At 39.1% G+C, this 17773-nt stretch overlaps 1 protein-coding gene across 2 annotated transcripts in view; it reads left to right on the top strand.

Moving 5' to 3' along the window:
• GLT1D1 (glycosyltransferase 1 domain containing 1) overlaps nucleotides 1-17773 on the top strand; it is a 42631-nt gene that overhangs the window by 4837 nt on the left and 20021 nt on the right. For both annotated transcript variants that reach the window (XM_065646643.1, XM_065646642.1), the window contains 5 exons: nucleotides 2797-2945; nucleotides 4977-5082; nucleotides 9679-9730; nucleotides 11220-11256; nucleotides 12068-12124. In XM_065646643.1, the coding sequence (XP_065502715.1) occupies nucleotides 2797-2945; nucleotides 4977-5082; nucleotides 9679-9730; nucleotides 11220-11256; nucleotides 12068-12124 (401 nt within the window). The remainder of the gene's footprint in view (nucleotides 1-2796; nucleotides 2946-4976; nucleotides 5083-9678; nucleotides 9731-11219; nucleotides 11257-12067; nucleotides 12125-17773) is intronic.

The following is a 17773-nucleotide window of genomic DNA, read 5'->3' as shown; positions in this document are numbered from 1 at the left end:
AGTTTTCCTTGGTTGGTTACTTCCTAGCGAAACACCGCAAATCTGGACTCTGACGGCCAAACTCCATTTTAGAAATATTATTCTCCCCAAGTAGTGTCATTGGCTTCCACGAGAGTTTTGGTAGAAGGGAAAGATATGGCAGAGCAAGGCAAATTCTGGATCCAAGCAAGAGTCGGTGCTTGGTGAGACACTTCCTTGGAAATTTATCTACCACGTACAAAACTGTGATAGAGAGAAGATGTAGCCTAGAGATTGAGCGTTTTCAGTGTTGTCTTAGATTCACAGGCAGCAGGAGACATGTTGATTTTTATTTTTCATTCAGGAAGTATCTGTTTATGAAATGGCGAAATAATGTGAGTCCGCGGTTGCCATGAGGAGGAGAGAGATGGGTAACGTATCTCTTGTCTTGGCTCCATTCAGGGACATCTGTGACTTCGTAGACAGATGAGCTTGCAGAAGAAATCTCCTGCAGCACCGTCTTGTCATGATCCTTGATAACCGCACATGTGTGAAAATCACAGTCTGCTTTTTTCTGGTTGTAAAGACGAAAAGTCATTTAGAAAACATGAAAATATCGCTGTAAATTTCAGCACTTAAATACTACCCAATAGCTCTGCTTCTACGCACATACGTTTCCACATATCCATAATCTGAAACTAATCACATTGAACTCAATGGTATGTTTATGGGATGGAGGCTTCTTTACATCTGGGAATTCAAGTTATTCTGGGAATAATTTGATAATTTTTCCTTAAGCTGTATGCAAATTTTTTACATGCTCCTGAGTCATTATGCATAGAAAATCAATGGAAGTATTAGAGGTAATGCAGAGTTTGTGAGCCTTGGGGACACTCGGGGGAGTCCCCCTGTATTTGCTGCAGAACCAGCTGTCACTCAGCTGCGACATTCAGAGCTCTGGAAACTGCGGAAGAAAGGAAATCTATTTATTCCTAGTATATTAAAAAAAAAAAAAAGACACTTCACACTGAAATTCCTAGTCGAGTTTCTGGTTTCCTCATGTCCTGAGAGAGTTATTTTCAAATTAATTGTGATATGCAAACATATTGCTTGTACATGATAGTGATTTATGGTAATTGGAATACTGGTGGGAAAAAATTCTTTTGGACTATTTAATGAGCACCTGTGAAATGATGGAATGCATGCACGAACATCCCAAGTACTTGCCCCAGAGATTTTCGTTCCACAGCTGTGAGATTTGGGCATCATTATTTAGATATGAATCGAGAGCCTCTTTCAAAAGGCAAACCAGGTACTTGGTGCAAGTTCAGGGGATGGGACAACCAATGTAAATAATTGCTCAACAGTGTAAATAAGGAGCTTGCAATCTGGCTGCATTTTATTATTTATTAGTACTTCTTATAATTTATTGGTCTCGTTTCAAACGGTGAAGTTAAAAGTAAAATGAATTTCTTTTTAGAATAAGGAAGAAATACAGCACCATATGTTGTGCCAGCGGAGCTCTATCTGATCTAGTGCTAATACATTCCTGCCAAGGCCTCGAGACATTTTACAACATTTTTAGCACCAATTTCTGCAGTAATGACTAACTTCTGCAGGACAGAAAATTACATTCCTTGGGAGGATATGAAATGATCAGGAAAGAGCTGACATTATCCAAGAAGCTATTGAGTGAGCAGGAATCTAATGCCAGAACAATTAATACGCCATGAGAAATAAATCAACTGGAACAATATGTAATAAGCAGAAAACATTCTTGTGGTCTTTTTGTAATATTAAAAAAAATGTAACCCGTACATGTCAGCAGATACAGTGTGCTAGTTTCTGTCAAAACATGGGGCTTTTCCTGTATGTTTTTTACTGATGTTGTTGGAAACACTGATAACTGATTCTGTTTTCGATGGGAGGAATTATGAGCATAGAGAATAAAAGGAAGGATTAAAACAAAGCTCCCTGAAATGCCTGAAGTAAAGCTCTCTGAAATCAATCAGTTTCCTGACTTTGGCAATCTTTTAGTCAATGTTTTCATATGATGAACCACTGGATAGATAGATAAATGGGTAAGCTGACACTAGAATAGGGGTCGTTGGGGTTTTTTTGGGTTGGTTGGTTGGGGTTTTTTTAGCAATTGAGATTTTAAGAAAAGGCTGTGAAAGTATTTGTAGAATTACTTTCATGTAGGTTTTTTTCTTACACCTCATTTATCCTGTTCCTGTTTTACAAATGGGTTGACTAAGACAAGAAGCAATTAAACCCACAATCAGACAGAAGACTCTCTGGTTTTATTTATGTGTCTATTTTTTTGCTCCTGCAAACATTTTTTTTGTATGTTCTGTATTTTTAATAGCATTGATTAGCTCCACATATTTGTGTTTTCTTTCCCTCGATGACCTTTCTCCAGAACAAGGATCTGAGGATCTATAAGACCCGGGTCTCACACACTCAATTCCAAAGGAATCTTTTCAGCATATTGAGCAGCAGCTCCATCAGGAAAGACTCTGATCATGTTTCACTTCTGCTGGTTTCCAAAGGTGCTGTTGATACTTTGTAGGCTTGGGCTGTAAAACAAATGCAGATTATGTTGCTTGGAAGATAATAAATATTTTCCAGGGAAAAAAAAACCAAAACAAAAACAAGCACAACACCAAAACCTTGTAAATAACTTCCTGGTTGCTTGAACAAAATTAGCATGAAGGTGGGTGTTGGAGCAATAATTAATAAGGAAAAACATTTTGATGATGTTTATTTAATATACTGGCATGCCTAGAACATTAATAGTATTTTTTTTTTCTTTTCCTGTTTGTTCTGATAATGAAGGGATCATCTCCATGCTGCAGGCCATATCTGCGTTCTTAAAGATGCTTTCATGTATGAAAGTCCAACTGAAATAGCAAATCTGAGCTCCACAGACAAGTTCGATGCGGCCCTGGCCATTCATCTTTATAAAGCAGGCAGACTTCTGCAAGGTAATCCCCCTCCCGTTTTGCAATAAAAACACCTCTAAAAATGTACTGAAAGAGAAGAGAATGAATACGAACAGTTACAAATGGCTATAAATGTACAAACCCACATTTAATGTAGTTCTTCTGTTTATCCACTTCAACGAATGTTCAGAAATGCTGGAAATCTTTCTCTGCGGGAGATCTGATCCAGAGAGGAGACAACTAAATAAATGTACTTTTAAAGCACGTAGCACATTTCAGAATTGAGTACTTTAACTACATTAAGATAAGAACATCATATTAGCATTAAGATACTTTCAGCAAACGTGTTCTTTCGGAGGACAATGGCTTGGCTAAGTATAGCTGAGGTCAAATAGAAGAAAGCAGGGAGGCTAATTTGATTTTTCTGTTCAAAAATGAGTCAGGGTTGTTTGGACATGAAATAGCTTGGAGATGTCGTTCATGCCAACTAAACTGTAGGAGACAGGATGTTATCAGACAAATAATAAAATTTTCTATTGTATCTAACCATGTAGAACAAAATTTTAGCCTGCCATTAATGATAGAGGAGAAGCACTGGCTTTCAAAATTACAGACACCGTCACCTACTGAAGTTGCAAGTGTGTATCCGTTTTTGAGATCGCATTCATATTGTACAAATCTATTCACTTGGACAAAGGTGTATAATTTGATACTTCCATCAGCTCTCAGCATAACTTGTGCTGTGCTGGTTTCCAGCCTTCAGAAGTGCCCCTGCAGTTTGTGCTGGTGGGTTTTCAGGAAGCCTGGATTACGATGTCTGGCACGTTTGTGGATCTTTTGTTCCAATGGAGCTCTGATTTCTGAGTCTGTAAGGTGATCTCTGCTAACGTATCTATTAAGACTTCTCTCATTGGAATATAGAAATGATTGGTTTTGTGGCAAGACCTAGGATTGTTTTGGAGGAGGCTTATGGAAGGTCTTAGAACTATCTTTTTTTTGTAAGGAACACAAAATAAAGTTGGATTTTAAATATTTACTGTAAAACTTCATTGCAGTTTTCACTTGTGTCGCATGTTGCTATTAGCTTTTCCAAATCCCAAGTGATCTACAAGGCCTGATACTTAAATGGTTTACTAAAGCTCAGTAATTTAAATAAGTCTGACTCACACTGTTCCAAAAAACATCTGCAATAGCTGAAAGAAAAATAGAACAGAAATTTGTGCAAAGCAAGACAGTAAGTAGCATGATTGCTGGGATGATCCTAGTCAAAGTGTAAAAGTTGTTGTAGACTTCTTGAAGGAAAAAAGTGATTCAGAGGACATTCCTAATTCTTGTAACATTTAATCTTTCCATACCCTGTATTTAGAAGTACCGTAAAGAAATTTAGTGATTACAATCGCAGTACCATTACTATACTACCAGTGGTTTGGATCTCATCCTGGAAACGTCGTTTACACGATTGAAGATGTATGAGCAGCGCATGTAGTAGATGAGATAATGACACAGCCTAACTGCTTATTCTGGTTCAGGGTCAGAAGGAAACCTAGGCTAACAACAGAAATCTGCAAAATCCATGAAAACGATCACCCTAGTACCAGGTTTTGTCGGCTGGCTTCCTGGAGACTTTTGCAGAACTGCAGTCCCGTTTGGAATTTCAAACGATGTTCTGCATGTAGTCATTAGCCACCATGAGTTTGTTATTTGTTCACTTAATGTGGTGTAAAACTTACCACTTAATCCTTTTCAGTGCTGAAACAGTCAACAGTAAACGTTATGGTCTGCTATCGCCATTAGTTTAAGGGGAGAACGTTATTGGTAACTGGTCAGTTACTAAAAATAACCGGACTCCAAGGAAAGAAATACTATTAGAGAGGAGTCTTTACTATGGATACTGTATGGGGCGTTTCAGTGCCAAAGCCATCAAAATTCAGTTTTCTTTAGACTTCTCTTTCAAAGGCTTTTGCTTACATATGTGATACAGTATTATCAATATACTTTTTTGCTCTTAATGTCCCCTTCTAGTCACGACCTTGACATGTTGGCCAACTTCTCATCGTAGTCGTTGCTTTGCAGGCAGCAGAATTCCTTTTGGAATCATCTTTGGAGGGACAGATGTAAATGAAGATGTCAAGTGTGAAGAGAAACATCGGGTAATGGGAGCAGTGCTAGGAGAAGCCAGGTAAAAGCATCTGTGGAAGGCTGATGACGGGAAATTGCTTTTTTGGAATGGCAGATGTTTTAGGAACTGTTCCATAAATGCGCAGAATCACTGGGAGATCTGTAGGCCAGCAGACGAGGGATAGACGACTTGAAATCCCTACGATCTCTGCATATTATTTTGTGATTCAGCAAGGGAAGCAGAACGGTTTCTTCATAAAATATAGTCTGCATGCAGTCTGTTCATTTTGTATTTCCTCTGTTACGATTGTTTCATCGTATTTGCCCGTGCAAGAGTTGGCAGATGTGGTGCTGAAACTTGGTCTCTTGGGCTGTGATTTTTCAAAAAGACTCAAATCCCATTAAAAGCTAATGAAATCTGTGCTCTTGCTAACTAATCCTGTGCTTTATCTTCTGAATCACAAGTGTTTTCTAGAATAATAGAACTACGCATATGATGAGGGTATAAAATTCTAAGGCAGGTAAATGAAATGAGAAAAATAATAGCAAGAATACTTAACCTGGGATTTGGCATCATATTGCTCTGCAGAATAATCTACTTTATGGGTAGACATGATAAAGACAGCCTTTGGTTAGGATAACTGTGGACTGTAGCAACTTGCTGTGGTTTATTTGAAGTGTTTGTAATGGATACCATTTTATGCAATCAAGTTTTAATTTATGACCAAAATTATTTTAGAGTGTTTATATTTGCAGAGCTTTAGGTAAAGAAATGCACATCTAACTATCTCCAACGAGACTGAAACAGTTCTCGCTTGTACAGGATGATCCTGGCCATGAAATGACTGATATTTAGTATTTAAATAGTGAATCTTTAGTAGTGGAAGTGGTTAACAGTGAGTTAGTGGTGGAGGAATGATTATTCAAATAGCAAATCTTTGTTAGTGGTGGAGGTATGAATATTCTCACTAGATCTTATTGTAGTAAAATTATTAGCCTAAACACGGTTGGACCCCGTTTGCCAAGGCTCTGTGCCAGAAGTACTAAATGTTGCTCCAAGTTTGGCTGTTTTTTGCCTCTGTTTTGTAGTAAATTCTGGTTTATGTTACATATATTCAAACATATACAGTATTCTGTATTGGAACTAGCACATTTTATGCATTAAGTGCTACCTGTACATACAGACCAAGGTGCCTAGCAGTCTGGCTTAAGTGAAACAACAACTAAAACCAACCGACCTTTGTCCTGTTGCATCACAGAGTCAAACCTGTTCTGGGGGCCTCACATTTAGCTTGTTGACAGAGAGACTGATTGAAAAGAGCTTTTGTTCTTTTTTTCCTGCTAATGTGGTCCTTTCTCTAGATACATAAAGAAAAAAGCGGAGACTGAAAAACATCTTTAGGCAAATTCTCTCAGTTTTTCAGGTGAATCAACAAGGGGTATTTTCAGGATGTTTAAAAGTCCAGAAAAGTTCCAGTGACATGTCAGCGTAGTCATCAAATGTAATTAAAGAACTGATCAGAAATCAGAGTAAATTACATAAATAGTGTAAAATTGGTGCTTTTTTTTTTTTTTTTTGCTTAGTTTCTTACCACTTTAACAAGAAAAGTCACCTTGCGGGAGGACACAAGAAGGGTGTCTGTGGTGGCAGGGAACTGCTCCAGCAGGTCCCGCAGCTCCGGGGAGCTGCACGGGGACCGCTGACCCGAGCGCTCCTAGAGCCATCGCTCCACAACCGCGTCTGCATGAGCGGAAGGGGCCCCTGAGCCTGCCGAGCTGTGATAGAGCTTAAACATCTGGACCGTCTTGTCAAATCCAGTGGTACCGCTTGCTTACTTAGAGCTTAGATATCTCACGGAGCGGAGCTTGCTCGGGATGCTCTGCTCATCGCCGCGTTCCAGCTGACGGATCACCGCCCTGCTCGGGTACGGCAGGATGGGGTTTGGTTCCTGTTCGCAGTGAGGAATTACGTGCAGAATTGCAGCAGGGTTATATCTCATGGTTTTATCTCGGCTAATACCGCTGTGTGTTCTCACTAACGTACCACTGGCGTAGATATGCTGTTCTGTCTATAGTGCCCTATAAAATGTGGTAGGTAAACAGATTTTAAAGACAGCACTTACTCACACTCATTGAAAAATCATTAGGGCATGTTCTTGTGTCTTAGCGTGATTTGTAGTTGAAAAGTAACTGAAAGCCCCATTCAAGACAAAATTTATATACTTGTTTACTTTTGTTATCAAATAATCAGAAATTACTCTTTAAACAGGTCGGAAGGAATAGAAGAAACATATCTAATGTGTCAATTAAATTTCAGCACGGCGCAGAGTGAGAAGTATATAAAACCAGAATCTCTAAGTGTATCCATTTGATACAGTTCTGTGTTTAAAATATGATTTGTCACAAATATAGCTAATGTAGCTTATGAAAAAACTCTGCTTTACTGAACGTTTTTTTTAATGATAATTAAGTTAGGACTTGAAGTATAGTTTAGTAGCTTGGATTTCCTATTATGTTTCAAAATATATTACTGCATCCTTATGCAGTTCATAATATTTTTCTCTGCTACAGGAAAAGCAATTCAGTTTTCTAGAAGTTATTCTGAATGGATCTCCTCTCCAATATTATCACTAGCATTATTCATTGCATAGTTATTAAAAGAAACATCGATTTTTTTTTTTCTTTATTGATTGCAGGGTTCTAAGCAGAAAGTATCATGAATTGTAGATTACTTGTCCAGTACAATATACCACCACATTCCATAGGACAGAGTATTGAACACTGTCTAGCTTTATAATGAGTGTTTCATTTTTAATCAAATTCCTCTAAATGGTGGTTGTACTCCTGTAGGGTATTTTTTTTTTTGCTATTGAACAGTGTTTTGTAGACTTGGGAGCAACAGTTTTTTGTGCTTGTTACTGTGATGTATTGAAAGTATAATTGCAATAACTGGGAAGGGAGCATGTGCAACTTGACAAAACAAGCATTTGCAAAGGCTTTATTAACCTTAAAGCTGTCAGGTTGTATATGTGAAATTCATTGTAGCACCATAAAGCAGATACTCCAAAACAAATGTATGGGAATAAGGTTTGTTTCAACAAACAAAAGTAGGAGTTATAATTCAGCATTTATGAGACTTCCAATGAATGACTGTGATTTCAAGCCCTCAAATTATAACCTGATGTCTGCAATGGAAAAGCACTTTCTGGTAGTGACTCAGCAATGGGCTGAGATGTCAGGGCTGGCTCAGGACAGAGACATCGCCTTCATTCTGTGAGAAAGAAACACTGAATTGCAAATGTAATATGCGATAACCTCTATTCTACATTAAATATCTATAAAGGCAATTAAAAAAAAATAATTTTGCTGAGCAGACACATTGCATCTCATATGAAGGAGGCATTCAAACATTTCTGTTCCACAGGACTGATGATAGTCTTCAGAAATGGTCCCATTTGTGATTCCAGTTAACACTAAAGTTCCATTTAAGAACCGTCGGAGCACGTGTTTATGTTTCATCACAACTTCAAAGCTGCATTACAGCCCAGCTCTGTTCTTGTCTGAACAGGGATTCTTTGTTAACTGACTCCACTGAATATCTCATGCCTTCTTGGTATTGCACCAAGCTCCCACTAAGAATAACTGGTTTATCTAGTTATGTTTAGAAATCAGACTTGTGTGGCTGAATTCTCTCTGTAATGAGACACCCAAAAAAGAATGCTGTTCATATCAATGCCGCTTTTAACTGGTCTCTGGCATAACTCTTCTGTTACGTGGAATGATGGAGCGCTACCTACATTTCTCAAAGTCACATAAATGGAAGTCCGAGTGAGCCATTAGAAACAGCCACGAGGGAAAAAGTGGAATTGAGCTTGGGAATAGGTTTGTCTTCTCCCTCCCCAGCCTCCCTCATGGCCATTAAGATGGTCAAGTACACTTTCGTTTGCTTGTCCTTACTCCAGCGTTATGACTTATATACATTGCAGAGGAGGAGTAGAAGGTGTTCGTATACTATTGTACAGTTCATTCATTTAAATGCCCGTCTCATAACAAAGAAAAGTCTTAGCCAGAAAACAGTCGAAACGTCTTTCTGTCAGTGTTATGTCCGACTAGTGGAACGGTCTCTTTGCCTGAAACGGCGACTGTGGTAAATCTCATTTCTGGGCACCCGGTTCTCCCCTACTGATGATGAGGAGTGTCAGGTGTGTAACTCAGCGCTGCACGTGTCGTCTCCACTGAGATGCCCAACATCAGAGCCCCAGAGGTTCCAGAGTGGAAGCCCGGTCACCGGCTCATCTCGCTGCTTTTCACTTGCAATGATGCAGAAACAGGACGTGCCAACTCACTGCTGCAGCTTGTATAGGTCAATCTAGATAAACTGGGGGATATTCCCTTCGTTTGAATTCTCTGGCTTTAAGAAATCCTCACTTGCACTCCCCAAGAGCTCTAAGTTGTAAAGCCTGAAGAGATACCATGTGTTTTACCAGTATTTCCTGGTAAAACAAACAGCAAGCCTGCTTTCTGTCTTTCCATCTGTAATCATTTTTATAAGCCTCTGCTCTTTGTTCTTATAAAGATGTTTTTCTGAATACTTTTCTCTTTTTATGTTTTAGCACTTTAAGCAGATGATCCCAACTATTTTTGTCCTTGTCACTAGGTTTGCAGTGGCTTTCACAGTGAAAATGAAGGAACTGGCAGCAGCAGAGTGGGTACGTGTACATGATGATGCTTATAGTATTAGCAACCGTGCATTCTCCTAAAATGTTTTCTAAATAATGCTAGAGAATTGTACTAATCTTCATATTCTCTATTGCTGTTTTTCCTTTCAGAGAAAGCATTTCACATTTATGTACTTCGACAGGTCAAATAGATCTGGCATTTAAAAGCTGTTTAGTATTTGAAAAGAGTTTTCAGCAGTTTGGAAAGTGCTTCTCTGTAACATTTAAAACTAATCATTGCTGTTGTTATCGAGCCTCTCTGATGCCATATGCATATATTGTTTCTTTTTGCATCATTTAATAAACTGTGTGTTGCCAAAATTCCACTAAACAGCCTAACTTACAATAAAGAGTTTAGAAGAACAAATTGAAAATACTTGTTTTGTCAACACTGGAAAGAGAATGAACTTCTTAAGGTGAACTGCAAAGCTAAAATTGAACTTTACGCTAAGCCCAGCAATATGTCGTATACAGCCCTGTTGCCCAGGCCTTGAGGAATACGTAGCACATAAATAGCACTTAACTTTCTTAAAACTCATCTCTCCTTCCGAAAACAAAACAAAACACACTGTGCTGAATGATACATGGAAAAATACTGAATAAAATTCTTTCCATCCAACAGTATAGTGGTTAAATACCCACGTATTTTAAGGAGGTTATTTAGCCAGCAAAGAACTGACTGTAATAATGGAAAGATCTCAATAATATTTTGATATTTTTTGTGAAAAAATGTATTCCACAAATTCATGGTTGGAATTATAGAAAGCTACTGAAATGGGAACTTGCTTATTTAATTACCTAAATTATGTAACTAGCATAGTAGCACTTCAGGAGTAGCTTTGGAAGTCTAGTAATTACCTCTTCTACTGTAGCTTTTTAAAAATAATTTCTTAAGCAATTTTTATTTGGAAATATTCTGCAATAACTAGTACTCGCAAGTTTTCCTATATAGTCAGGTCTACATACGTGTGACAGCAATTTTTGAAAAGGTTAGAGGTAAGTGGGGTTTATTTCATGCCTGATGTGTTTAAAAATCTAGTGTGGATAAATGTAGATTGTGGTTTCAAAACCAGCTACAATTTTTCTTTCAGGACTAACACCTTTTTGGGAGCTAGGGCTGTTCTGTAGTTGAAAATCTTTCTATTCTAAGGAAATATTTTAATTTTCTATGCAATAAGCAGGTTAATGATTATGAGAAAGGATACAGAGATAAACTAAAAATATGTTTGTCCTAACTTGGGAATTGTGTTAATTGCAAAATTGATCCATTGATACTGTAAATGTTCATAGTAAATGTAATTTAAATTGCTGACTGGCTTTTGGTGTTACTTAAATGTATCTTTCTATCATTTACCAGTGAAAAGAAAGTCACGCTGATGTGCATTTTGTTATACTAGTTGGCGTTTTTTCGAAGATTGAACAGATTTTTTATGGTGAACTATGAAAGTTACTTTTCTTCTTCTTCTTCTTCTCTTTAAAGCCAGATGCTAGGAAGAAAATCTATGTCCAAACTCAAGGTGAGAGTTTTGAACTATTGCTAAGACATTCCGTTTATTTGAATCGAGTGTTTAGTGCCTGTATCTTTATGTATCTACTTTCTTTGCCCAAGAAATATTTTGCCTAAATTTTCAACTCGTTTGGTGCTTTTAAAGAAAGTTTTCCCAGGTGTCTTACAGTAGGAAGCTGAAAGATAACGTAACACCTAATGTAACACGAAGCTTTCTTCAAAACATAAGGAAGTTTTGATGCTGAATGAAACTCCAAATTGCTTTAAATGCTTTCAGTTCCCAGCTTAATGACACCCAACAAGTACCTAATCCAAAGTATAAGAGATTAAATATATTAATGTAATAGTTTCATTAGTAAAGTAATTAATCTTTAACATAAGGCAAAACAAATAAATTAATATTCAGTTTATATTAATATTGAATTTTTATATAAATTTAATTAACTTTCTTTGCCTTATGTTGGGGACTTGGGTCTCACCCAACCTGTATCTGCTTTGGAATAATATGCTCCCTTAGATAATATTACCTCATATTTAGATGTTAAAAGGCCGAATTTAGCATGGTGTAAGTGAGCTTTGTTCCCTGGGTTGCTAAAGAAGCTCATGCACTGTGTGATTGCGCAGAATTTTCCGCTGAATTTCGATCAGATGACTATGGAAGGATCGTGCAGACAACCTGACGTTGTTGGGATGAGAAAGGCTTGAGATGGGAAGGGCTGTGTATGGAATTCAGTGTGCTTGACAGAAATACAACAAGAACCACCGTCCAGCCATCCAGGGACAAAGAAAACATGTTGCGTTTCTCTTTTTTTTCAATGTAGGAATTAAGACAACACCCAGTGAAACATTTGACTGGTATAGATTTCTGCAACATGCAGGTAAAACTCACCTTTTTCCTGTATTCACTATGGTTATTCTTAGTGATGTCAATGAAAGAAATTTAGAATGTGAAGGTTAACTGATTATGTAATAAAATGATGTAATGATGTGAAAAATGAAAAACTCTAGTATTAGATTCAGGCAGAATATCGCTCAGGTTAGTCTGGTCAGTAAGCAGCCCAGACCGGCTGCGGGTTTCTGCTCTGCCCAGGGCTGAATTGCGCCAGCAGATAAAACGGTCGTGACGTGGGGGTCGCTGTCTGGAATATTGTGTCCAGTTCTGGCCCCTCAGCTCCAGCAGGACAGGGAACTGCTGGAGAGAGCCCAGCGCAGCCACGAAGATGCTGAAGGGAGTGGAGCATCTCCTGTGTGAGGAAAGGCTGAGGAGCTGGGGCTCTGAGCTGGAGGAGACTGAGGGGTGACATTAATGGGGATCAATATGGAAAGGGGGAGTGTCAGGAGGATGGAGCCAGGCTCTTCTGGGTGACAACCAGTGATAGGACAAGGGGCAATGGGTGCAAACTGGAACACAGGAGGTTCCACTTAAATATGAGAAGAAACTTCTTCATGATGAGGGTGCCAGAGCCTGGCCCAGGCTGCCCAGGGAGGTTGTGGAGTCTCCTTCTCTGCAGACATTCCAACCCACCTGGACACCTTCTGTGTAACCTCACCTGGGTGCTCCTGCTCCGGGGGGGGGATTGCACTGGATGAGCTTCCGAGGTCCCTTCCAGCCCCTGACACTCCGTGATTCTGTGATGTCCCATGGCGGGGAAGGGAAGCGAAGCTCCAGTACCGGGGCAGGCCGAGGGTCACCGCTGCGAGGTGACCAGGTGGTGGAAAAGAGAAATATCCGGTGATGGTTCATTATTTGGTCTTGATCTAGAGCCTGTCTCTGTTCTCACCGAAGTCATGGCGTGTAAGGCAGATGATTTGATTTGAAGTCACCTGACGCTGGCAATGCTTTAATTACTCCAGTTGCCTTTCCCCAAAAGAAGAATTCGTAGGCATTTTACTGTGGTAAAACTATTTCAATATTATCCTCATCAATCTGATCTCTGATAGTATGGCTGTTCCCTCTGTTACAAATGATTCCTCACTGGTAAATTGCTTTATCACATCAGTAAATGTGTGCCATTATTCAAAACCAGTGTCCAATTTTAAATTGAGCATTGTGGGGTTATTTTGTTCTCAGTAAATCACGGCACACAAGCACAGCACCGCTAAGATTAATAATTTTCTGAAGTGAAATGATTTGTCACTTGCTAGCACAGCCTTAGTGTTCATCGGATCTCATGTCCAACCATTTTATGATTAAAAGATCAGTCAACAGATTGAGGAGGGGGAAGCTCCCCCTGAGGTGCATTTCATCAGATATATTAGAGGCAGCTTTTTTGCCTAATGCGTACTAATGCAAAAGTGCAAAATAATTCATAATGTACATGAAAAGCATACTAAAATGTGACTCTAACATCTGTGCCTGTTGAATAATAACTCGAAAGCTGGCATCAGATTATTCAATATTGTTTTTTATGACTGTTTAATCTCATTTATTTTACCAGTTTGGCCTCTTTGTCCATCTCTGGTGGCAGCCTACATTTTCCACTTCTTTTAGTCTTGCTCATGGAAGCAGATTTTTTGGCTGTACCTTTGCACCTACCACAGCCTAATTAGGAGTTCCCAATGAATCGCTTTTCTCGGGATTTACAGTTTCAAACTGCTTAAAATTCTACTAAACTTGGAGCAATCAGTAGAACATTATCAAAAATAGAAGGCAGTTTAGCTCAGAAGAATATGATTTTGATAGTCTGGGCTTGCACAATGAAGTGCACTTGAAAAGATCCGCAGCTTTTATGCAGATAAAGCTGTCCAATCTTGTTCACCTCCTGGCATTTATGATATTTTTTTTTTAAAGACTTTTTTTCATGAAATTCTCTTCTGTATCTAAAGGCAGTATATGATCTTTGTGGGAAATATTTCTCCAGACAACTATTGCCTGTATCTTTAGCAGTATCCTTGAACATTTGTCAAATTGAGGATTCCCAGGACTGAATGTAAAGAACCAGCACATGCCCTGCAATGCAAATTAAAATACATTTGAGGCATGAGTGTTAAACACCCTTGGTGATCAGGCCATACTTTGCCAAAATTAAATAGGCTCTTCACAGTATTTCAAGACTTTTTTCATAGAACAGACTTCTTATGAATGTTCCTTGTTCTGATTTTTTTTCAGTCATAGAAAAGCCTGAACATTTGACTCATGTTCAATATAACACCAGTACATAAATAGTCTCTTTAAATGAGTGTAATGGCTTCAAAAAGAATTTAATGGTAGATTTGAGTGGCAGAATGCATCAAATACATTTTCTTGTGGGAGATTTCCACCCTCAGCCCCCAATTGTGAATTGTGCTGAACCAAAAGCAGAGGAATCCCAGATTTTTGTACATTTCATTTGATAATTTGGGTCACTAGCATAAAGAGTAATTGCCTAACACAAACCGCAGCGGTGCTGGGAAGGGGTGGTGGTTGTTGTTGTTATGGGTGCAGTGCAATCTCAGTACAAAAACCATGGACTTAATTTTATTTTCATATTCTCCACAGCAGACTTGAGAGTTGCAGAGGTGATGTTTGTGTAGTGTTTGTGTGCTGGCTGCTAAACATTTATTGGCTAAATCTACACAAAAAGAGCTTTTCAAGTTCATTTGCATTCTGGTTACCGTCAGCTTCCCAGAGTTTGTCTTATGTGGATGAGAGACTGTCAGCAGCAGTAGGCAAACCAAAAAGCAGATTTCAACACAAGAAGAAGACAATGTTTTCTCTGTATTTAGTAACTCAGACTATTCAGGGAAGTATTACAGCCTGTGCCAGCCTGGAGGTCAGAGCAGCTGAGCAAAATGCTTTTATCTGACCCGATAATCCAGGAATCTATATACAATATAACCAGTTTTGTTAGCAATTTTAGATGCTCTTCTGTAGAGTCGAGAGAGACCATGACAGTTCAGGCTTTTCCTGTGATTTGATTGACAGAAAACCACAAGACAGTCTAAGTAAATGGGAAAACTGAGGCTGATCTTCTCTCCCAACTGAGCCCGAGGATGGAGCGGGGCTGCTCCAGATCACAGGCTTGGTGTCATCGCCCCACAGTAAAAGGCTCCTTTTGATTTCAGTGGAATGTGGCTGAAGCTTGTAAGATGTGAACGCTCATAAACACTTGGGCATCATGTGATTAGAAGATGTAGATAACTAACAAAGTCTATACTAATGAACTGAGGATGCTCGTTTGCCCAACGGATAAGACTAAAAACTGGTTTCCAGGAAGGAGACAGAATCGTGGGATCAGATGCTTATTGCATCTGATGAATAATTACACTTACTAATGCTTCAGAAATGAGTTAGGCTTTTGCGTTAGCTGTCCGTGTTCATGTTTTGTTGTCCTGGCGCCTAAGTATGGATTTTTATAAAGGCCAAAGTGTAAACTCTCATAGTGTGTCTTAATAGTAAAATAGTTGATGTGACAGTTACAGAGTTTCAGATAACAAACAAGGAGCCAATTAAATCTTCAATAGTAAACTGCTTATTTCCAGTGTTGCATTATGAAAAGGTTTTCCACTTTTACTATACTCCCTTATCTCATTCTGTCTTGCAAGTGAAGACCTCAAAACAGTTTACCAAAAGTTAAGCCCAGCGCCGCTGCTTCATGTCAAGCAATTATTAAACCTGCTTGCAGATGAATGGGTTAAGCCTAGATGGACAAGTGTAGATTTGACAAACTTTCTCCAGGCTACACCATGACTCAGAATCGCGGCCAGCAGGAGAACATGAATCCTGAGGATTAATCACATTTCCTCTATTAGCCAATACATTTTGTGCCAGTCCTATCAGCAAATACCTTGGCACAGCAGTTGGATACCCTTTTGATCACAGTTCCTCTCTGAAATTGTAAGAGCCGATGCGACATTGCTGTGTTTCAATTTTGCGCAGCATTACACCACCTCAGCTCCGGCACAAGAAAGGATTTGCATGACTGTGGGAGTTCCATGTCAGGCTTAATCTTTCCCGGTGTCTGTCTCATTTCAGCTCACCTGCAGTTCATTTGTTCCCACCCGCGTGGTCCTGGGCGGTGTATGGGGACAGAACACCGTCCAGCTGATGAGAGGAATGAATTTCCGTAATCCTCTCAGTCTCTGTTCTAGTTTTGACCTCTCACATCTTGCTAAACAGGTGACGTGCTAAGCGGATGCAGGACTAGCTGTGCCCAACGTGCAGCTGGTGTTTATAGATAAAGCCAATATAACAAACCGGACAACAGCCATAGACAAATACCGACAATGTGCGTTTAAAGGAGCATCTCTTACTGATATTAAACAATTATTTTTGACACTGAAGTAGATGTAGATTACAGTGGCAAGACTTGACTTGCATTTAGTGCATAGTGATTCTGAAGGACACCTGGAAGACATGTACCACGCAGTCTTTTTTCTTTGTGATTTTGTACAAATATTTGCATTTTGTATTTTCTTTGCGAAGCATACAGAAGGATGCGTGAGCTAAGAGATTGTGAAGCAGTGTGCTGTTTCAAATCTTTGCTTTTGTAACACTGCCAGAAATGGGGAGAAACAGACACGAGCTTTTTTTTGTTGTAATTTGGGGGTCCACATGTCATTCGAACAAGATAGTGACACAGTGGATGTATCAAAAGAGCAAATCAGATGGTTGTGCCATATTGATGTATTTACATTTCAGAACCGAATCACGCGAGGCTGTAGCATCTTATTACAGATCAAGTAGCCTATCTGGGAAAGGCAGAATGATAGCAAAATTCACATACTGAAAGCCTCGTTTAAGGTCAAGGAAAAAGAAAAAATGCGTTCTTTCAAATAGAGTTCTCACCCAGCTGATGGCTCTAGGTGGTAAAGGCAGCTATTGCAGTTATTCTCTGAATATGTTCCCCTTTTGAGCATCCTTGTGAGGACAAAGCACAAAGCATACCAAAATGTTCACCGCCTTGTACCAATGGCTATTTTATTGTTTCGCAGCAGGGGTGCTAGCAAGGCTTGAGAAGGGAACAGGTGGGAAAACACTGATGCAGGCATCATTGATGTGTGAATTTAACCATTTTCAGAGAATGAGCAGAAAGCCAACAAGATACACAAGCGGTGGTGAATTTTGAGTTTAAGTAGACAGAGAAGGAGCGAACTCCCAGCACCAAACAGCGACAGCGATGTGCTGGTAACGCAGTCTTCTCAGAAATGTCTTCATTTGCTTCTGTGTGGATTGAGTGGGGAAAGTCTGCCTTTTAAAATGAATAAGGTGATGACTAAGATCTACAGCACACAATAACATAAAACTACAACTGATTCGCACTTCACTAAATTGAATGGCAGAGGCAAATCCTTTTTTGACTAGCTCATCTGTGAAGGCTTTCAGAAGTGCCATGTAGGCTCCAGTCTGTAGTCCAGTGTACCCAATATCTGCTATTTCGACAAAAGTCCTTTAAATTTCATGATAGACAAGTAGGGCTATGTGAAGTTGCATGAAGTCTGCAGTGAGAGTTGAAGGTTGTGAATGTCTTTTCAACATAATAAAGGTCAAAGAAGTGGGCTATTTTAATAAATATTTTAGGTAATTTCACTAGTGAAACAATTAGACT

The sequence above is a fragment of the Caloenas nicobarica genome, chromosome 16, assembly GCF_036013445.1.
Source record: "Caloenas nicobarica isolate bCalNic1 chromosome 16, bCalNic1.hap1, whole genome shotgun sequence".
NCBI classification, from domain to species: Eukaryota; Metazoa; Chordata; class Aves; order Columbiformes; family Columbidae; genus Caloenas; species Caloenas nicobarica.
Note: the sequence above shows the minus strand (reverse complement) of the source record. Positions and strands in the feature narration are given on the sequence as shown.